The sequence below is a fragment of the Stigmatopora argus genome, chromosome 4 (assembly GCF_051989625.1).
Source record: "Stigmatopora argus isolate UIUO_Sarg chromosome 4, RoL_Sarg_1.0, whole genome shotgun sequence".
Lineage (NCBI taxonomy): Eukaryota > Metazoa > Chordata > Actinopteri > Syngnathiformes > Syngnathidae > Stigmatopora > Stigmatopora argus.
In genome coordinates this window covers 7,428,275-7,451,105 of record NC_135390.1, presented here as the reverse complement: position 1 = coordinate 7,451,105, position 22,831 = coordinate 7,428,275, and the positions used below count along the sequence as shown (strand labels likewise).

The following is a 22,831-nucleotide window of genomic DNA, read 5'->3' as shown; positions in this document are numbered from 1 at the left end:
ATTGGTGCTGGAGCCTATCCTATCCAACAACGGGCACTACACAGGGTACACCTTGAAATGGTTGCTAGCCATTTGCAGTGCCTACAATTAGTTAAGTTATAAAATAAATAATGATACATTTAAAAATAGAAAAATAGGATCGGCACGGCCCGGTGGAAGAGTGGTTAGCGCGTCAGCCTCACAGGTTTGGGGTCCTGGCTTCAAATCCAGGTCGGTCCACCTGCATGGAGTTTGCATGTTCTCCCCGGGCATGCGTGGTTTTTCTCCGGGCATTCCGGTTTCCTCCCACGTTCCAAAGACCTGCATGGTGGGCTGATTGGACACTCAAAATTGCCCCGATGTATGAGTGTGAGCGTGAATGGTTGTTTGCCTCCTTGTAACCTGCGATTGGCTGGCTACCGATTCAGGTGCGCCTCACCTTGCGCCCGAAGTCAGCTGGGATGGTCTCCAACACCCCCCGCGACCCTTTTGAGGATAAAGCGGTTCAGAAAATGAGATGAGATGAGACATTTGAATGGATGAATGAATGAATGACTCAACACGCACAATTCCATGTTAAACACCATATAGCCTAGAAAATGCTATTGTCATGAATTAAGAACTCATAATTATTTCATATTCCCAAATACATGACAATTATGCTAATTTATGACGTGTGCGGTCTGGACAGCCCATGATATAACGTGGGTTGGGAAAAGTGCATGAACAGAAAAGAAAAGCCTCCGAGTGGTTACGCGCGTTTGTGCGCCGACGCATCAGGTGTGGACTTGGAGACTCACAAATCGATGGCCAATTAATGCACCAAAGATATTTCGAAGGTTTTAATATCATCCACTCTTGTGAATATTATTTGAGGGTGCCCTCCTGACGTGACGCACTGTACCGGACAGCATATTTTCCAGCAAAAAATACAAAAGAAGGACAACACAAGGAAGCTCAAAAGTCAAAATGAATCTTACGGAATCGCTGTGGTTTCTGGAAGAGTCGTGGAAGCTCAACCGAACAGATGAAGAGGAACTTCTTTTCGGGATCGGCATGGATAATTTCATCACGTTAGTGGTGTTTTCTCTCATCTTCGTGCTCGGTGTGCTTGGTAACTCTATAGTGATCACGGTAATGGCCCGAAGCAAACCGGGGAAACCACGCAGCACCACGAACATCTTCATCCTTAACCTGAGCATCGCGGACCTGTCCTACCTTCTCTTCTGCGTCCCCTTCCAGTCTACTGTCTACATATTGCCCACCTGGGTCCTGGGGGCATTCATTTGTAAATTCATCCACTATTTCTTCACGGTGTCCATGTTGGTCAGTATCTTCACTCTCTCGGCCATGTCCGTGGACAGATACGTGGCCATTGTGCACGCCAGAAAATCTTCCACCATCAGGGTTGCCAAACATGCCATTATCGGTGTGGTGGTCATTTGGATTCTCTCTTTGGCTATGGCAGCGCCCATCATGTATTACCAGAACATCTTTCATGGGGGAGAAAATCTAACATTTTGCTGGGAAGTGTGGGCTGACCAAAACCAGAAAAAAGTCTATGTGGTTTGCACTTTTGTTTTTGGCTATATTTTGCCCCTTCTGCTCATCACCTTTTGCTATTCAAAGGTAAGTAAAAATTCACATTAACCATTTGCTTGTGGATATTTTTTTAATTACATATTTTACTTATGTTACCTGTATATTATTGTTTGCAGGTTTTAAAACACTTGCACAAAAAGCTGAGAAATATGTCCAAAAAGTCTGAGGCATCAAAGAAAAAGGTATGTGTTAGATGACTTCTCAATTTCCCTCCTTGAGATGGGACGATCAGTATTTCCCTATCACTTAGGTAACAGGTGTCAAAGTGGCGGCCCGGGGGCCAAATCTGGCCCGCCGCATCATTTTGTGTGGCCCGGGAAAGTAAATCATGAGTGCGGACTTTCTGTTTTTAGGATCAAATTAAAATGAAGAGTATAGATGTATATTAAATTTGCTGATTTTCCCCCTTTTAAATCAATAATTGTAATTTTTTAATCATTTTTTTCTTTGTTTTTAGTTCAAAAATCATTTTGTAAAATCTAAAAATATATATTAAAAAGGCTAAAATAAACATTGTTTTAGATCTTTAAAAAACTGAATATTTAGGGCTTTTAATACAGTTCTTTTAATCCATTTATATATAAAAAATCTAAATATTATATTTAAAATGGTCCGGCCCACGTGAAATCAAGTTGACATTAAAGTGGCCCGCGAACCAACCTGAGTCTGACACCCCTGACTTAGGTAATAAAATACAAGGCACAGTAAGTTTGTACACTGCAATTAATGATGGTATTTGATGCCTGGCCTGATGAGAAGAAATGAAATGATCAGTATTTCAGCATTGGCCACTTTGATCTGTGGTGTACCTCAAGTTCTATTTGTGATCCAATTCTTTTAGGAAGTACATCTCTCTCTCTTCATAGTGGTGAGTCCGCCTCATAATTCAGATATCAAGGGTTCAATCTCCGGTGGGTTCTGACCTTCCTGGATGGAGTTTGAAATCCTTGATCACACAACTATAAGGTGAACATGCTAACCCAAGGGAGGCAAACTGGTCCTCATGGGCGATCCAGGATTGACAGTTTAACTAATAAGGTTTTTGTGGAATCAAGAAGCATATGAGTGCAAGCCACTGATTGGAATTGTTGGACACCATTTTGATAAAAGGGCGTACACTTGATATGTTGGAACGAAAACCCTGCACCCACTGCGGCCATTTTTGGAATAGTTTGCCCACCCCTGTGCTAACCAATCTACCATGCCATCGACATTCCACATTTAAATTCTATAAATTTCTGCAAGTGGGCGGCCCAGCGGCTTGAGTGGTTAGCACGTCATCCTCACAGCTCTGGGGTCCTGGGTGCAAATCCACGGGATCATTGTTCGGCAAAACAAACAACATACTTAAATGATTAAAGGCGGGTAAAGTCACAGATAATATCTTTTCTTGAAAATATACATGAATCTATGAGGTCAAGAAAATATTGGCTTTGATAGCATAAAATCATGGAAACCGCCACAAAATTATGATGGCAGAGAGCAGGGGCAGTATTTACCTTAGCAAAGACTGCAACATGTGACATGTCAGTGTCCATGAGAGTCACACTAAAATTGTATTCCCTGGCACATCTACAGTGGGACGAAAAGGTGAAGGCATATCCAGTGATATCGCATCATTGAGTCATTCATTCATTCATTTTCCGAACCGCTTTATCCTCACTAGGGTCGTGGGGGGTGCTGGAGTCTATCCCAGCTGACTGAATTGGTGGCCAGCCAATCACAGGGCATGAGGAGACAGACGACAATTCACGCTCTGATATTACATCACATAAGCATGAATTTAGGTCACTGATAATTTATTATTATTTTTAACTTTGCTGCGATTAGTTGGCCACCAGTTCTGGGTGCCCCCCACCTGCTGAGATAGGCTCCAGCAACCCTCGTAACCCCTTATGAGGGTAAGCGGTACAGAAAATGAATGAATGAATGAACTGTGATGGAATCCTGTTAGGCTGTATTCTTAATTTAAACATTAATAATGACAAAAATGTACTATTTGTGCACATGTATTTTGCAATTATCTCATAGTATAGTACATTCTTTTCCTGTCTACACAAAAGGCCTATTCCCCTCCAGTATTCTGCAGAAATCAGTCTAAATTTGTGAAGTAATTTTTCTCTCAGGTGTGGTATAATGAGATACTCATTTAAATGCATCATTATTTCACAGGTGTGCTTCTGATTGCATATTTTAGAGTTGATTTTCATTTTGTCTTGCTCAAAGATAAGATTTTGACAGGTGGCAGTGTACGTGTCTAGTTTGCAGATACATGGGGCCATGGGTTAAAAATCAGTCTTTGGCCAGTTTTTCCAAAATATTTTGCTGTGTTCGAGGGGGCCTTTCCCTAGGTACTTTGGTTTACTCCAACAAAGCATGTGTTGTAGAATAATTGCGGCCTCTGAATTGTAGCTAAACATATCAATGGCTGTTTGTGAACTTGTTGAATGCAAATGACAACCAATTAAGAATGAACACCGCCTCTTGGAAATGCCCCAACACACATACGACCGCAATGAGGATAATAGTAAGACCCTCTGTGAGCAGAGAACGTGTTCATTTTTTTTGTTTTTGCTAATGAAAAATTCCAGGTAAAACAAAAGTATTCTGTTTATATATTTGCTAGGTGATACTGCATCATTGATATTGTGTTACGAAAATAATTATATAGCCTCCAAAATGTGTGACCAATGAGATCAAAGGAAATGAAATATTTAAGAGCATGTTTAACCTAGAGGCAGTGAAAGGTGAGAAGGGATGATACGTGAAATAAATATACATTTTACTGTGATTTTTACATTTATTTGGAATAACTCTCCATGTTTTATGGTAAAGCTGGAAACATTTTACGAGGCTATCCAGACAGAGCCCTGTTAAAAAACTTCCGAACAGAGAGGGAACATCTCCATGGCTATGTTTGTGTCAAAGCTGGAAAAGAATTCAAAGTCAATATTGACTGAGTGTCTCTTAAGAGTCTAAAAATATGTTTTTGGGAATGCCTCGTAAACTACATTATGTAATCAAACTGGGTATGTTTCTAAACGATAGTAAACTCTATACTTCCAACTTGCTTAAGACAGTCTCGGAGAGGGTCTTTTACTCTTCAGCATGACTGTTACCAATGGGCACAAAAGTCCATAAAGCATGCTTGGGAAACACATGGGGAAAAAATATAGTCCTGAACTCGACAGCATGAAACATGGCGTGAACTTGAATAGAGGTTCCGATTCAACATGTCCTTCTTTCTTCGTAGTAATCCCTGACCACATATGCTTTACAAACATGCATCAAAACCATATAAGAATAAGGGCGGACATTCTTTTTATTTTATTTCTTAGTCATTTGCTTCCCAGTGTTTAAAAATTGTGTCTGTTATTTTGCACCAAAGATGGACTTTAAAATGATGTATGGATCTGATCCGACAGATATGCACAACTTCTCTTGGGCAAAAATGAAGTGTGACATTATTTCAAGCTTTTTAATGGCATTCTGTTTGCCATAATGGCAACTAATTAGTCTGGAAGTAGTGTAGTGGCTACTTCTGATAAAACCGAGCACAATTATCATCTATTTGATTTCTCGTACTTCTGTGTGAGAAAAAGTCTTGCATAAAATTGCATTCAGCTTTCTTTTGACTGTTAGCAGACACTTGGAAATATAACGGCCATGAAAAATATGCTTTCAATTTCCAACCTTTGAATTACATATGTGCATTTTCAACATTCTTTAAACATTTTTTTTGATAAATGGTAATTGGTTGCCAACTACAAGACAGTACATCCAACTTCTATTTGTCTTTTACACATTTGACATTCACTTTGAATATTACTCCGCCTGAGATGACGGTTAGGAATTTGAATGAACATTTCTTGCTGACTTTTTCATTCCAATTACAGATTTGAAAACCCTTTAATATTCATGAGCCTCATTTGGATACTAATGGATTGAATTAGATTTGTTAAAAGCAAGCGAAATGTGCTTCTTGTAAGAATTTACACAATTTTAATGACTCAAAAATCCTAAACTGTCCATTTATAAAGCAAATTTTCCTCACTTCACTGTTAGTGTGCACAATACATTAACACAATGGTGTTCTTTTTTCCTGATGTGGTGTTTCTCAGACTGCTCAGACCGTGCTGGTTGTAGTGGTGGTGTTTTGCCTGTCATGGCTCCCTCATCACGTGGTTCACCTCTGGGCAGAGTTTGGGACCTTCCCTTTGAACCAGGCTTCATTTGTGCTGCGAATTGCCGCTCATTGCCTGGCCTACAGCAACTCATCTGTCAACCCAGTTATCTATGCTTTCCTGTCAGAAAACTTCAGGAAAGCTTATAAGCAAGTATTTAAATGCAAGATTGGCACAGAAGATGTGCTGTTTAATGAGATCAAGGAAATTCGCAGCAAGCCAGACACACCACCATCAACCAACTGCACCAATGTCTGATTTTTGAGATGTGCATACAAATTCTCTATGCTGACTCTCAAACTAGATAGTAATTTTAAGACAATGACAACCCTGAATTTTGGATATTTCATAGATGCTGTCACAGCTTTTCCTCAAAATAAGCTGTAAGTGTTAAATTATTTGTACAGTCCTATGTTTCCAAGTATATAATGCTTTCAAATGTACTTTTGTTTAATCTTTTTCATTTTGTGAATACTTACCAAATCAAATCAAAAGCCTTTATTGTCATCATACACAGCTGCATATAACGAAATTGATGAAAAGGGGAGTTCCCTGACCGGGAATTGAACCCGGGCCGCGGCGGTGAGAGCGCCGAATCCTAGCCACTAGACCACCAGGGATGCTATGTACCCTAATGAATTAGAAATATGTTGATTTAGCTTATAAGAAGCTTCCTAAGGACCAGTCCAGGATGTACTCTGCCTTTCACCTGAAGTCGGCTGCCGTAGGGTCCGTCAACCCCCGCAACCCTTGCAAAGATGCGTGTTACGGAAGATGAATGAACTTTGACGTATAATGTTTGTGTTGTCCGGCCACAGAGTGCTTAGCATGTTGGCCTTGCAGGTGAGTGAGTCCTCACAATGTGGAGATTGCATGTTCTTTCCGGGCTTGTGTGGGTTTTCTCCGGATACTCTGGTGTCATCCCACATCCCACAAACATCCAAAGTAGGCTGGTTGAACACTCAAAATTGCCCCTTAGTATGAGTCTGAGCGTGAATAGTTAGTTGTCTGTCTACTTGTCCCCTGCGATTGGCTGGCCACCGATTCAGGGTGTACCCTGCCTGGTGCCCGTAGTTAGCTCGAATAGGCTCCAGTACCCCTTGTGACCCATGTCAGGATAAGTGGTTCAGAAATGTTTGCACTGGGTTCTGTTCATTTAAAAAACTGCCCCTTAAAAATGCAACTTGTGTTTAACCTCCTGGCGTCCACATATGTGGACATCACATTTTTGGTTGTCAAAGACTATGTAAAATGTTAAATTCTGGCGTCCACTTATGATGTGATCATTTTCCTCAGAAACTACATCATGTAAAAAGATAAATCATTGTTTTATCACTCATCAGGTCTCAATTAGCCTAAATATCAAAGAGAAAATAAAAATGCATGCCTTGCAAGAGTCCGGGTTTTAGGAAGTTAATATATAGTATATATTTTTCCCCTTTCATTGGTCATTCTTTGGTTAGTGCAACTTATATTCTGGTGCATATAGTCAGAAAAATTCTGTTATTTCTGCAACACTCCTAGAGAATTGCAATAACTATTTTTAGAAAAGGCCCACGGGCGAATTATGTGGTACTTGAGGGGTACCATATGCCTTTAGGCATAATGGTAGCCCCTGCACTAAATTGTACAATGGTGTGAAAGCAATTGTAAATGGTTGTGTATGTACTGTACTGTATACATTGGGACTGAAGACCAACGTATACAAAAGTGCCACTGGTGCTTCAGATATTTTACAATCGTGAGGGCTTGTATTCAGGCGATGGTAGGACAAAACATTTTCATCATCAATGCTCTGCAACTACTGTCCATTGTACAATTCTGTGGTATTTGGATCATTTTCGTGGCACACCAGATGTCTCATCTGAATTGTTTTAATCTCATGTCTCTATGTTTTACTTTTTATTTATTGAAATGTCGAGTGTTCTGAACAAAACAATTTTATACACGCCGATGCAGAATGCAGACTCTAACGGTATGAGGCCTGGAATGTAATATATTGCTTACCTCTGTGTTCTAGTCTATTTCCTGATAAAGATTTTAATGCAGGGTTGGTTGTTGCCAATACTTAGTGTATAGCATCTGATTTTCTAATTTGGTGGGGAAAAACAAGGACTCCCTATTTTTTTCCAGACTTATTCTGAAAAGGTATTATCACTCATGTAAAAAATCCTTGTTATTTAATAGGGTGTATTTGTAAGTATCAAGGTCCTTTCAAGGTAATTTTGAATGGTAGCTTTGAGTCCTTATCAATTGCGGTTGTAAAATTGCCTGTATGTTTTCTTGTGTAGTTTGTTAAAGGAAAAAAGCGAGGCAAATGTCACTTTTTTGTGATTCTGCTGCTATTTTGTAAATACTCTTAGATGTAAATAGAGAAAATATACTCCCACAAAAGCATGTTGTTGATTTTAAAAAATAGTTTAAATGTCCTCTTAGAGTTAGGAATGTCCTTGTGTTGACATTTTATTTCTGATCGGGTTAGAACAGATTTATATATTTTGCCGATACCGATGCCTAGATCAGTAAAAACATTTTAAAAATAGGTCATAGTTCATATTATTCATATTTTAGGGTAAATGTGAATGCAGTTTGTATCATGTTCTTTATTGTTAGATTCATACTTAATTTGTGAAACAAATATGTTTTCTGTGCTTAATATTCTGTACTTGGTTCCAAATATGATGTTATTGTTAGAATATCAAAGATTAGTTGTGTCATCTCTTAAGACTATGTGTAATAAACGTTGGGCCAATCTACCCAAAGCATTTTATGTTATTACAATTTTATTCTAAGGTTTTCATGTTTAAAATTCCTCTGTGTTTACTTTAAGTGAGTTTTCCCCCAGCCATTCCATTTAAATCAATTTCCATAAAAGGAGGTCTGTCTTTACTGTAGTTAAAGCATAAGACTTACTTTATCCTACAAGGGGTTGAAAAAGACCAACAGAGGTTCCTATAAAATGTTTTTCATAAAAACTTATCATTCTCTCTCTCTCTCTCTCTCTCTCTCTCTCTCTCTCTTTCTCTCTCTCTCTCTCTCTCTCTCTCTCTCTCTCTCTCTCTCTCTCTCTCTCCCTCCCTCCCTCCCTCCCTCCCTCCCTCTCTCTCTCTCTCTCTCTCTCTCTCTCTCTCTCTCTCTCTATATATATATATATATATATATATATATATATATATATATATATATATATATATATATATATATATAAACCACCTGGTCGTTGATTATGTTCCTGGTTCTTTTCTACAAATTTAGACTACTACATAAGTAGCCTGTGACCTTGGTTGAGGGTCGAAACGAAAATGCCTGCCAACTCTTACTTTACCGCGGTGGACCGATGCAGACTCTGATGACGGCAGAGGCTGCAGCGATCAAACTGTCGATCTCCCGCTCCAGTCTTTCCTCACTCGTAAACAAGACCCCAAGATAATAGTTGAACTCATTCACTTGGGAATTGACCTCAACCTTGTCCTGGAAAGGGCATGTCGCCTTTTTCTGATTGAGGACCACAGTCTCAAATTTGGAGGTGATGATTATTTTATCCTGGCCGCTTCACCCATGGTGGCGAACTATTCCAGTAATTCAAGATCAGTGGTGGACCGTCACGGCCTGCAAGGCCTTCTCTGCTGGCCTAAAAAAATATCTGAATCACAGACTGATGTTAATTATGTTTTGTCCATGAATACTTATTAAATAATTCCAAATTGTTTGTCAGCTTCCTTTCATTGCTTTTCCCCTGGTTGCGCTGCTTCCAGATGTGTTTTCATATTGAAGCATCTAACCAATCACATTTCAGCTATTATTTGTTGCCAGGGTCAGAAATCTGCCTCAAGGCCTTCACAATCAGTTCTGCAGGCTCTGCTGCATAAAACAAGCATTGATAAAACTGTTGCTTTAACCAATCAAATTTCGAGTTGGAAACACCAATGCCTTCTCGCAGGCGTAGGGATATGTCATTGCCTTCTCGCAGGCGTCAGGATACGTCATCACTTTCACCAACTATGATTGGCTAGTGATAGAGTGGACTAGCCAGAGCTAACAAACTGTATCTGGAGCAAGCTGCACAAGCAAATATATTGTTGTGTTGATTTAATAGTGGTGTTGTCAACCCGCAATGGCTGAAGGAGGAGAATAAATGGATTTGTTTGAAGATTTACTGTCAAAGCCATTTTCAAGACGGACTTTTCAAGAAAAGCTGGACATCATTAAGAAAGGTCAGACAACGCCGAAGCAAGCAAGCCTGTCACAACCGGGAACCAACATTTTCAGCACTAAATTGAATAAAAACGTATGCCAGAAATACGACAGGACAGGTTCGACTTTCAGCATTAGCTTCGATGGCGATAGAAAAGGAGGAAAGAAAGGACGATGCATTCTTTGTGCAAATAACAGATTTTTGGTGAGTAAAATATGGCTATATTCCTAAATAATATTTCAATTGTATGAGGTTATTATTGATGATTTTTTATGTGTCGCAGCTGTAGCTGCAGTAAAGGTTTTATAGCCATAAAATAGTTTTTGAGGGTTGGATTGACTCAGATATAGAATTGAAGGTGTAGCTTAGAAATTCACGGCCCACCGCTGTTCAAGATTGTACCCTGACAAAGCCAACAGAACTAACCATCTGCAAAAATCAACACCTCGGCTGCACCTGGATACTCTGTCTATAATGAAATAAGTTATAAGCAGAAGTGGTGACCTAGGGGAGTCCAACCCTCACTGGAAACCGATCTGACTTACTGCCGGCTACGTAGAGCAGACTCTGACACCGGTCACAGCACAACTTCAGAAAAATCCAAACAATGACATGATACCGAGAAATAACCAGTGAAGTTATCTTACAGATTTCCAGCTGTCGGGGACAGAAAATGTGGGAGGACACGAAGAAAAGAGAACCAGAAGTCCTCACAAAGTTGGATGGAGCACTTATCGTGGGATTATATTGGATACAAAACGGAAGTAAAATAACTATGATGGGTTCCTATAAATAATTCTTTTACATTCAAGTCATCCACAAGCATTAAGCTTTCCCACTAATCAATGCTAAGCGAAAGTTCTAATCAGACAATTCCGTTATTCAGATCATTACTGAATTTTCTTTGTCAAAAAAATGTTTAAGTGAGTTTATGCAAGACACTGTGTTTATTCAGTGCACCAATAAATAATGTAAAACAACAACAAAGAGGTTGATGCCATGGCACTATTAATACTTGTTCAAAATATTACATTTATGCAAATTACTGGGTAGTTCATCAAATGTTAGAAGACATGAAAAGTATTTAAAGACAACCTGTTGTTCTGAAAAAAATTATATACAATGATTCAGGGTGTTCCCCGCTTGTGGCCCGGAGACAGCTGGGATAGGCTTCCGCACCCCCTGCGACCCTAATGAGGATAAAGCGGTCCAGAAAATGAGATGAGATGAGAACTATTTACACAAAACACATTGTAACTGTAAAATATCAACTGTCACAGTCACAGAGCTAATAGACAAATGATTTATTTTCCCATTATAATTGTTTTTTTGGTAATCAATACTGCATGTTTGGATTGAAAGCAGTAGAAAGCAATCAATATGTGCCATATTTAAAAATAGCTTTCATTTAGGGACACCACTCTTTTCAGTATGAATGATTTTGTGATATGATTTAAAAAAAATCTAAACTAGTAATGTTGAGTATAGATATTATGAAGCTGTTATCTGGGGACGGGATATTTCAGAAAATACAGTTGCGTTTTCAAATGTGACTACAAAACTCAAGGGACATGGTATCTTAAATTGGCAAAAACAAGTCCGCACCACTCTAATAAACGTCACAAAAAGTCAATACTATACAGTTGACCTATGTATTTTCTGCCATCTAGTGGAATATTTTTTTTATTATTTTGCTTGTCGCTATAAGGGGCTTGAAAAAAAAAACACGTTTATTTATGGTGGTATTTTATTTATTTATTTATTAGGCACTGTGTTTTTTTAAAGCTAATATCAGCTTTCATCAATTGAAGTTGTAGAAAAATGTACTTATGTGCTGAGTTTCTATAAAGAAAATCTGACATAGTTGTGCAAGGAAGCATTGGCCCGTTTTGCATTCAACGCATCTTTTCACTTATAGCCAATAATTTCATGTATGGTCTACCACTTCAGAAAATAACTGCTCCTAATCAGCCAGGCACACACTGTTTAGACAGGGTGTCTAGAATGTAAAAGGAATTATTAGTACTATCAACTTCCAATATTATGCTTACAGATTTATAGATGATCTGAATTAAAAGCATTTCCAGACTGATATTGCTTCAGACAACTGAAGTGAGATAGATAATAAGATAATCAGTTAACATGCAAATAAATGTATACGACAGAAAGTGGCCCTTACATCGGCTCTTAGTGTGAGGTGTCCACTGCTAATATTATCGTACCAGATAATATGACACCTAAACTTCAGGATTCAATGTATAAAAGGCTGTCCTAATAACGTCACTTCTAAACAATTTTTTTTTAAGTTCATACAAATGTGAAAATCCACACTGAAACTCGTAAGTGGAAGCCACTCTTGCTACCAGGACTCAGCACTGGGAAAAAAAGGTAGTTAGTTATAATAGGGGTGACCCTAATTTGCGATTTTTGGATTATCGTGGCCATGTCTGGTCTACATTAACTGCGATATTCGAGGGATTACTGTAGTAAATGTAGTTTTATTTTGTTTAGGAAGAAACGGGTTAAAGAGGCACGGAAATAATTTAATCATCAATCATCTGTTTGATGCATAAGATGGGAGTGTGCCCTAGTTGAAGTGTTAAAGCTATTTTTTTCTTTCTTTAATCCTCTCGATTACAATTGTTCTTAGAAGTAAATTCTTAATGCAAACGATTTTGAAATTGGTCACAATGTGAAGTCACACCGTGCCTTATTAGGCAAGAAAATCTGTCTTTGTTTTTCCTCCACACCCACTAATATAGGGAGCGCCGAGGAGACAGGAAGCTCATGTCGAATTGGCCACTTCCTGGTTCTAAACGAAGCCACATTATGCATGCAATATATAAACAATGTGGTATTTTAATGTTTAAGAAGATTGTAGTTTGCTTCTGTCATGTGCCAGTCACTACACGCCTTGCCAAATTCCACGAGCTTACCACTGACACATTTTACCCAAGGCCAATCAGCGCAAAGAGTTGAAATTTAAATTTATTATTGGATTCTTGGTCCAGTCAACTCCATGATAATAAGAATGGGAAGGGGAAGAATGGAATTTTGTAGAAAGGCTAAGAAAAGGAACAACTAAAGTGGTTTGAAAAATTATATTCAGGAGACTGGCAATGCAAATTGTTGTTTAAACCTGCTAAATGGCATTCAGGGTTATGAAAAACAATTTAAACAGTATAAAATAATAAATAAAATCTAAACGAGGTGTGAAAATATGCACTCACAAAGTATGTTTTGATTCTGCATTGCTATTTATGAAAAACAACATCAAAAGCAATTAATGCTATTATTTTCCAAATGCCCAACTTTCAAGTCAATCATATCAGAAAATTACAAAAAAACACACATTTAAGATTCATTAGATCAAATCTACAGGGTTAGTATATACAGCTATTTTTTTTACTTTCCAGCAAAGTTCAAGTGTAACAGTCGTTCCAGTAATATTATTACAACGATTACAGTGAATCATGACCAATATTAGGATTTCTACATATAAAAACATATATTAAGACAAACATGACTAACAATACATACACAGGTTGTTAAAAAATATATTTTCTAGTTTCTATAAAGTTGAAATATGTACTCTGTACCTTCAGCAGGTGTAATAATACATCCTGTATTCATTCTTATTTCATCAAAATCATAAATGTCATTTTTCCCCCAATATAGTATTTATCATCTGAAACACCCATTTCAGGCAAATACTGATATTTTCATAATACATCACATGAAAGAACTTTGAAAAAGCTGTGTATCATTACAAATGCAACAGGAAACAGTTAATCAGCCAATTTGATTGAAAAAAATTATGCAGTCATTACTGTATTTTATCAACTATAAATAAACAGTTCATCATCAGGAAATATTAAAATCATTTTTTTTATTTTTTATTGGTGCACGCTTGGTGACGGGCCAATCTCATTCGGTTCCAATGTCATTGTCGGTACTCGGACGTTTGGTCGCCGGACGTGCCCGGACGTTTGGTCGCCCGGACGTTTGGTCGCCCGGACGTTTGGTCGCCCGGACGTTTGGTTGCCCGGACGTTTGGTCGCCGGACGTTTAACAACATGACAGAGAGTTTACTGTTGAAACCAGCACTCAAAATTATATTCATGAGAGAGAGAGTTTAATATCTAAATATCTACTGTTGAAACCAGCTCTCAAAATTATATTCACCCGGGCGACCAAACATCCGGTCACGCATTGTCAATAACAACTTATTGGAAACACATCATCTGTTACTTGATCAAAACAGTCTTCGGAAAAATGTTTTGATCAAACAACAGAATACTCCCCTGATCTATCCATTTACATAATCCACTCAGTTCTCATCGCTTGGTCAGGCGGAAATTTATAGAGGCTTATTTCCAGTGTTTGTCTTAAAGCAATTCCTTACCCAACACATTAACCATCGTTTCGATAAGAACAAATTGCTTGGTGGAAAAAACAACTGAAACGCTGTCCGCCACAGTAATGAAACGACAGGGGTAAAGGCTGCGTGCGAAAAACACTCCCTTCTCATATGGTTACTAACTCTGGCGTCAATGGCCAATAGAACAAGATATAAACTGGGTTTAAATTTAGTGTGGTTCTTCTTTGATTCATTTTTACCAACAAAAGGACTATGGATTGGAGCTCAGTGAAATCCAATCTATCTAATTCAGTAAAGTAACCTATGAGGTGACAGTGGGACACGGAAATCATCTTTCAACGATGTTAAAAAAAGCAATTTAAAGTCTGGTACGCTCTATAGTGCGAAATTAACAGTAGTTCTGTTACCGAATGCAGCAGTAAATGAAAATAAATACTCTGATTTTGATATGCGATAATGGTTCGATAATGTAAGACTTTGAAATTTTTGGAAACGCAAATATTTTGCTTGAGTACAATTTTATTGTACAATACTGTCCATCTTACTAGATACTCAAATATTTGAAGTCATTGCGAAAGACAGTAGTGGTTCAGTGCTGGTTCAATTTGTTATCAGTAAATGTCAGTGTAATTACTGGTTTCACGTAGATATTTTTTCCAGTTTAATGTATGTCTTCAAAATCACTGTAGTACTTAAACAGCATTTTGCTTAAGTACTACTAGGAATTTAATACTGTACTAACTTTTCAAGTTTTTTCCTTTGAGAAATTTACACCACAGCAGTAGTTATTTAAGCTAGTACAATAAATGTATTTGTATCTTTACCATTAGCACCTACATATAATCCGTTATACATACGTATATGTACATACTTAAATCCATTCATTAATTTTCCGTACCGCTTATCCTCACAAGAGGCACGGGGGTGCTGGAGCCCACATGGACACCAGACGTGGGATTGGTGGCCAGTCAATTGCTGGGCACAAGGAGACAGACACCGATGCATGCACACATTCATGCGTAGGGGCAATTTGGAGTGGGAGGAAACCGGAGTACCCGGAGAAAGCTCATGCCCAGTGGAGAACATGCAAACTCCACACTGCATTTAAGAAAATATCGGCGTCGATAAGATGCTGGTCTCCTATTGGTTGACGTAACTAAGATGGCCAAAGATTGGCCAAAATCCCTCCCACAATTCCTGAGAGAGATGCTGCCCTTCTCTCTTTCTGTGTTTATCATTTGCTCGGTTGAGAATCTTGTGTGGTTAATTCAATAACAATAATTTCTATTGCCCGCCATACGACGAGTTTGCCTTACGATCAAAACTCCAGAACAGATTAATGTCATAACCCGGGGGTCCACGGTATGTATATGTATTTTTAAACCACATTGGCCTAATTACAAATGCCAGAAAATAAACAATCACCTTTTTTCTCGCTAAACTGTCTGTTTTCGTTTTTGTTTAACAGTATTCTGGGATGTCTGAAATCAAACTGTGGTGGTACAGTAGTTTATGCCCTAAAACTCCAGCTCCTTTGAAAAGGGTTGGGTGGTTTCTTGAAGTTGAAAAACATTAAGTGCGGTTTGAGGCGAGGGTTTTTATCTGGTATGACAGAGGCTTTACTTTCCTCAGAGGGGAAGCGATTGCGGTACACCTCGGGATAAGACTTTGCAAACTGAAATGAAAGAAGTGCTGTATTACTCAACCATAAACAAATGGGGATTTTAAATACTTATTAGCTCACATCAAGGCGTACCTGTTTCAGTCTTTTCCTTTTATCCTTAGCAGGAAGTTCCTTGTCTGAGATCAGGCCTTCCAGTAGCTGCTGCAGAGGAGTCTGGGTACCAATCACCTTCGGCTCTTCCGACTCTACTTTACTAGTAATCAATTTATAAAATACTGGAGATGTACTGGAGTCTGTGTCAGAACCTGCATATTTTATCTGTTAGGAAAAAATAAGAGCAAACAGAAGTGATGTCTGCCTTTGGATAAATCAGTTTGATCAACCAATTTTTCAAGCTTAAAAATGATGGGCACTTTATTATCTTTCTCAATGAAAACCTCCTACCCTGCAACATGAATAGCTAGGCGTGAACACTGAACTAAAGACATGCTTTGCGTCAATGTTAGAGTAATTACTTAAAAACAGGTACATACAGAAGAAAGAAAGCTGCGTTACCAGGTAACTCCCAGCTGGAAACCTTAAATGGGTCACGCTCCTAATGACGATTAGCATGAATTTGCTTCCCTCAAGTACAGTCCATGTGAAAGATGTTAGACCCTCATAATGTGCTTGCTAAGAGAAGCTAGACGCTACCAGCCCATTAAAACTACTACTACTCATTCAATATGTTTGTGACCCATAGACAAAATATGCCAAATTATTCTTTTTAATATATTGTTGATTTTATGACTAATTTGGAGATAACAACTGTTGTCTGAGAAGCAGAATAAAAAAAAAATCTAAAACAAGTATTGCACTACTGTACGATATAATGACTGAAGACTTAGTTACATGACTGCAATAGGAAGCTAGAACTTGACAGTTATCAGTCATTACGAGAAAAAAAGCACTGGATGTCTGGCCATTCATTCATTTACTAATTTCAAACATTACAGATTGACAGACCTGAACTCTTCGGAGATGGGATAGTTGTTCCTCAACCTGGCATCGCAGCTTGTTGGGCACTTGGAAGATGGTGTTGTGGTGTTCCATCATAAAAGTGACTAATTTTGAGGCAAGCAGTTCATCCAAGTCCATCTCATCAAGGGAGCCCAAAACGCATTGTGAAAACATTTGCACCATCTGAAAGTGTAGGCTATTTATTTTTATGGGTAATTTTCCAAGTTTAGGTTGTAATTATATACCAATGAGTTTTAAGAACACCGTTTGGGGTTAGGGTATATATAGGGAAGCGAGCCGTCATAAGTGTGTGCATAGAAACAATATATAATACACTTACATAATAAGTCAGGCTCTTTAACAAAAAAATGGCTGAGTGTTAAGACGTACCGTATGCATGCATGTACATCTACGTGTATGTATGTATATATGTGCTTATATGTGTGTGTATGTATATATGTGCTTATATGTGTGTGTATGTATATATATGTGTATGTACACGTATGTGCATATGTATATATATACATACATACACACATATAAGCACATATATACATACATACACGTAGGTGTTACATGCATATATATGTTTATATTTCAGCAACACGCTTATTTATATATTTATTCATGTATTTATTTATTAACTTACTTATTATCTATCTATTTATGTCTAAAATGCCTTTCCTATTTCTGCATCCTCACCCTCTTGCTACTGTGACAACGAAATTTCCCGAATACGGGATGAATAAAGTTATCCAATCCAAACCAATTCATTATACATTGAGTTAAAGACATGGAGCAGATAACTGTTGAAAATTCCTACCAAAGTGCGGTTGGCAATAGTGTCATTGAGGGGTGGCATATGGGGGTTCTGAGAGACCCGTGCCATTAGCCTCAGCAATAGATGAAGATGTCTTCGGTTGGGTGGTGGCAGCAATAGGGTGCTGACTTGAAGAGCCTCACTTGCCAAGTCCTGTTCCAGCAGCAGACCTGAGAGGTAATCAAACACGTAAAGTAAAAATTTGCTGGCGGAGAAAGATACAAAAATTAATCAGGGAAATAAAATCTTACTGAGAATGTTGACAAAGACTTCATAAAGATGAAAAGTCAGTAGGGGTTCTTTGAGTCTCTGATAGTAATCGGCCACAGTTTTCAGGACGTCCCTTTCAAATCCAGGGTACACTGGTTGTTTGGCGTCATTGCCATGGGGCCCTTAAACAGTAGAAAACAAACTTTTTAGTTCTTAACATACTATCTGTTAGAAACACAGCACCAAAAGTAAATTAAAAAACTAGATTTGTTTGTTTAATGACTTTGCAGATATTTTAACATCTTCAAAACAATGCTTTTAACGTGCCGGAATTTATATAGCTTTGCAAATAAGTAGCGTAATCTATCTTCATCATTTAAGTATGCTAGTAATGATTATATTATGCATGGGAGTGCAATTGTTATGGAAGACGGGGGTTCCCAACAGCACGCAAAAGAACTGAATACATTTTTGCGGTCTACTGTCTCCAAAGTGATTTTTTTTTATGAACACAATATTGTATACTTACATTTGGCCAAGCATTTCATTGCGGATACCACCCAGTACGGCATGTCATCTGTAGAGACAAGCGAAATCAGAGTGATAACAGCCAGATATTTCACCGGAAAAAAAGCTTTTTATAGGTACAGTAAATTTTGAGCCATTACCAGCAGGGTTCTCCAACACGACTACGCCAGACTTATTGACGTTGAAAACGTTGTGAACTATGAATTTTCCTTTCACATGTTCTGGATTTAAGACTCCATCCAATGTTGTTAGCCCCAGTACTCGCTGTAAACTGCAGGTCAAATTATTCAGTAAGTCAGGAAAAATAACAACATAGGATGTCAGTAATCAACATTGAAGAGACTGGCCCATACTATGAAGCTGTCATTGATTTCCAGATGTTGTCCACTTGTTTTGTTGTTATATCTTTTCTCCGAATGATCTTGCATTCATGTAGATCCCCAATTGCCACACTGTGCCGTTTATTCCAGAAATCAGAAGTCTGTGGAGAAATGTGCAAAATATTTTGTCTCATTACAGCATGCCGGTACATTTACTTAATGTTTGAGAATACTTAGTTTATTAATATGATGTTATACTTTTGGCGGTGGTTTGGGGATATGGAACATGTAAGGGTTCATTATTAAAATTGATTAAATAATTGGGGAATTGAGTCTACCTTCTCATGAAATTTATCAAACTCATCAAGTCACAAGATTAAACCAAGTTTGGAATGGGACACTATTCCAAATTTCATGGACATTTGCTCTCTTACTATGCCAGTAGACTTTGCAGGTGCTGTGTTCTCCTGCTGTGGAAACTCTTCATAGTCATCCCAGCGGATTAGTCTTGGCAGGTCAGTGCTGTTTCTCGACACAGATCTTGATGGATATGATTTTAGGGGAGACTGCGTGGGGAACCTTAAAATAAAGGAGAAATCAGACATTACTGAAGTGGTGTCACTCTCAAAAACACACCCGTGGTTTCCTGTATCGCACTATTAGTATAATTATTAATCACAGGGTTTATTTCCATAAAACTACTACCGTGGTCAGTGTGATTCCAAAAGTTGGCTAGGGGGGTAAAATAACACCGCCCAAGTTTAAAAAAAGTTAAAAAGAAAAAACTGAAACGCAGAGGCATTTGTGCTTCTTGTGTTTTAGCAAAAGCAAGTTGTTTTTTTGGTAAGCTTGTGAACTCTTCCAAACAAGGGTACATCTTGTTTTCATTTTCATTCTACTGCAGCTAACTGATGAAAAGTTTATACATTTATAGTACAGGATAGCATCACTGTATGAATAACTTAATGTCAATAATACAATTGGAAACATTTATTTTTACACTTTGTATTATGGTAATTTGTATCATTGTTCAATTTATGTAATGAAATAATGCACACATAGACATAAACATACACCCTTGCACGTTAATAAATATTAATGAAACAACTATAGCCACCCGATGGCGAAGTGGTTCTTCTGCCTGACTTCTTTTGTGGGCAGTCTGGGTTTGATTCCAATTTGATGTCGGTGTCATTGGGAGCGTGTGTGGTTGTGGGTTTCATTGTGCCCTGCGATTTGCCCGGCAACCAATTCGAGGTGTTCAATGCCTGCTGCCCGTGGTTGGCTGGGATAGGCTCAAGCACCCTATGCGAACCTTGTGTGAATAAGTGGTACAGAAGATGAATGAAAGAAACGACTATATGTATACCTGTACAAATGATTGTTATCTTCAAAGTCTTCTGTACCATAGCGGCCCTTCACATCTTCGATGACATGGGCCTTGAGGAACTTCTTCAGCAGTTGTAAGGTCTGGCAGCGAGTAACCTCTGGCCCAAAGTTGCAGTTGTGCAGAAGAAGCTGATGGAGATACTCTGTAGCCTCAGATCCTGAGAAACTCCGATCATAGTAGCGGAAGTGCACCCTGTGTCTTCTTGATGGCATACCTCCACGGAAGAGTTGTATGGTTTCATTCCACTGTAAAACAACAAAGAGAAAATGAATGAGGAATTTTGTCTTTTAAATCAGCTAACTTATTTGACGTACTTGACCTTGATTACATTTTGAAACCCATTCATGTCTCATAGAACCCATCCTCTATCCAATAATGGAGTTAATTTATTTTTCCCAAACCCTATTAAAGCCTATTCTTGTCTAAAATCAGGGAAGTGGTCCTAGTTGTTAGCACTACCAAATATTTAGGTTCCCATTTAGACAACACTCTCATTGTTTAATTGCTTTGCCACTTTTTGAATCTGTTATCTGACAATCCTCATCACAAAACCACTACCATGACACTCAAAATAGAAAGCTAAGCATCAATCAGTACAAAATTACGCCATCTAGTATCTGAACAAATGTGAACATGGCCCGGGTGCGACAAGTATCAACGGGCCTCTGAACTCAATCACCCGAGTGGGGATGGGTGGGACTACTGAGTCAACATCCACTGTCCCATTCAGGCAGTCGACCGAGTGGGTGGGAGGTGTTGGCAAAGATATTTTCACACTTAAACAAACTATTATAGATAAAACAATTGTTTTAGACTTTCCTCTCGCCCAACGACCCACCCGATTAACCACCATAAACCAGGCCCCCAAAAACTCCAGGCGCAGCCGCACTCCTAGCACCCTCCCTAACCTCCGTCTCTGATGCCATGTACAGCACATCTTTTGGGGCAATTTAAAATCAACTGTAATCTAGAAAAAGATAGCAAAACAATATTTTAAAATACACTAGACACACGAACTTCAGATTCATTTTCTGAACCGCTTATCATCCCAAGGGACGTGGGGGGGCTGGAGCCTATCCCAGCTGACTTCGGGCACCAGGTGGGGGACACCCTCAATCGGTGGACATTCAACACTACTGACTTAAGATGCTTATTCTCAAATGTAAAACTACTATATTAAAAAGTGCATATTCCGACATTGTGATTCCCTAGCTGTACTTGGCTTGCTTTGTCCGAGTCCCATTTGCTAAGGCGTATGAAGTTTACAATGGATCACACAGGATTACTGCTTTTAAAGACCCTAAGAAGAAATGAGACACAGAGGTAGAAATTCAATTGGAGATGACAGAAAGATCAACATTACAAAATAATGAGAATGCCCTTTTGTGAATTATACAATTGCAAGCATGGGTGGCCCGGTGGGTGAGTGGTTAGCATGTCGGCCTCACAACTGTGGGGTTCTGGGTTCAAATCCAGGTCAGTCCACCTGTGTGGAGTTTGCTCTCCCTGGGCCTGCGTGGGTTTCCTCCAGGTACTCCAGTTTCCTCCCACATTCCAAAAACATGCATGGTAGGCTGATTGGACGCTCTAAATTATCCCTAGGCTGGCCACCGATCCAGGGTGTCCCCTGCCTGGTGCCCGTGGTTGGCCGGGATAAGTTACTGCACCCCCTGTGACCTTTGTGAGGATAAGTGGTTCAGAAAATGAATGAATTTCATGGAAGAAATGCAGTGTTGTAACTTTTGCTTTTCTTTTAGAGTTAAGGCAAGTTGAGTCACGCTGTCTGTGATGGGCAACTTAGTTGGATATACAGAACAAGTTGCATTATAAAGTTATTACAGGATTATGATTGTACATGCACATCTGTTTTATGGCCCACTTGCTATCATCACAACTCATGTGTTAGTTTTTTTCATACTTAGTTAGTGGAGATGTTCTTAACAATATTTTCTCTCTTTTTAGCACATATCTATGTGCAACAAATGCCATCAAATGAAATACATATATATGTGAGAGAAATTTTGCAGACTTCTCCTTCTGTACATGCATTCTTGATGCAAATGTTTATCTTAAAATTGGATTAGTGGTAATACATGTGTATATAGTATGTGAAAATGAGCTACTTATGTATATACTGTGTTAAATTTCCATAAATGTATTCATTGCCTAGTCCATTCGTCTAAAACACGACCATATTTGATCTCTTTTGTTTGTATTTCTAAACTTTACTCACCAACTTTGTCGCCCTGTACGGCCCTGGCCCGATAACTCGTCCCTCCATTCCAGGCTTCAGATTCAATGTTTTTTTTTTTATATCCAAAAACCTTGAAATCTCATTTACAACACGACCGACGAAACTATGGACCGAAACGTTGCTAACAACTTTGAATCAATTACGTCACACACAACGAAGAACATGATTGGAGGGAAAGATGAGCACGTGACCACCAAATGATAAGCACGTGACCAACAAAAACGCTGTTGGGGTTGCTGTGACAACAAGCGTACACACGTCTCAACTATTCATAAGAATCTGTCCATTTATTTTTAGAAGTTTAGTTTTTACCAGTGTTCAATTGTCTAAGGTATTTTAGCAATT

At 38.6% G+C, this 22,831-nt stretch overlaps 2 protein-coding genes and 1 non-coding gene across 3 annotated transcripts; 1 reads left to right on the top strand and 2 right to left on the bottom strand.

Annotated features, from left to right (window-relative positions):
* Nucleotides 1-741: 741 nt before the first annotated feature.
* galr1a (galanin receptor 1a) lies at nucleotides 742-8,824 on the top strand. Its single transcript, XM_077599755.1, has 3 exons — nucleotides 742-1,608; nucleotides 1,698-1,763; nucleotides 5,703-8,824. The coding sequence occupies exons 1-3, from the start codon at nucleotides 949-951 to the stop codon at nucleotides 6,021-6,023; spliced, it is 1,047 nt and encodes a 348-aa protein (XP_077455881.1). The 5' UTR covers nucleotides 742-948; the 3' UTR covers nucleotides 6,024-8,824.
* trnae-cuc (transfer RNA glutamic acid (anticodon CUC)) lies at nucleotides 6,314-6,385 on the bottom strand. Its single transcript has one exon. It is a non-coding gene; the product is annotated as a tRNA-Glu (tRNA).
* A 4,387-nt stretch (nucleotides 8,825-13,211) lies between the features above and the next one.
* On the bottom strand, nucleotides 13,212-22,603 carry LOC144073147 (DEP domain-containing protein 1B-like). The gene is made up of 11 exons (XM_077598741.1): nucleotides 22,466-22,603; nucleotides 20,212-20,477; nucleotides 19,277-19,421; nucleotides 18,876-19,003; nucleotides 18,663-18,793; nucleotides 18,524-18,571; nucleotides 18,036-18,176; nucleotides 17,788-17,954; nucleotides 16,971-17,147; nucleotides 16,098-16,283; nucleotides 13,212-16,016 (listed from the first exon to the last, which is right to left on the bottom strand). The coding sequence occupies exons 1-11, from the start codon at nucleotides 22,511-22,513 to the stop codon at nucleotides 15,852-15,854; spliced, it is 1,602 nt and encodes a 533-aa protein (XP_077454867.1). The 5' UTR covers nucleotides 22,514-22,603; the 3' UTR covers nucleotides 13,212-15,851.
* Between the last annotated feature and the right edge of the window lie 228 nt (nucleotides 22,604-22,831).

Bases quoted from the DNA above. Each gene is read 5' to 3' on its own strand.
- LOC144073147 (XM_077598741.1), bottom strand. From the start codon at position 22,513: ATGGAGGGACGAGTTATCGGGCCAGGGCCGTACAGGGCGACAAAGTTG. The intron at 18,794-18,875 runs GTATGGGCCAGT...TTTGACCTGCAG, and splicing joins AAATCAATGACAGCTTCATA to TTTACAGCGAGTACTGGGGC. The intron at 18,572-18,662 runs GTAATGGCTCAA...TTGTCTCTACAG, and splicing joins CGTGTTGGAGAACCCTGCTG to ATGACATGCCGTACTGGGTG.
- galr1a (XM_077599755.1), top strand. From the start codon at position 949: ATGAATCTTACGGAATCGCTGTGGTTTCTGGAAGAGTCGTGGAAGCTC. The intron at 1,609-1,697 runs GTAAGTAAAAAT...TATTGTTTGCAG, and splicing joins TCACCTTTTGCTATTCAAAG to GTTTTAAAACACTTGCACAA. The intron at 1,764-5,702 runs GTATGTGTTAGA...GGTGTTTCTCAG, and splicing joins CTGAGGCATCAAAGAAAAAG to ACTGCTCAGACCGTGCTGGT.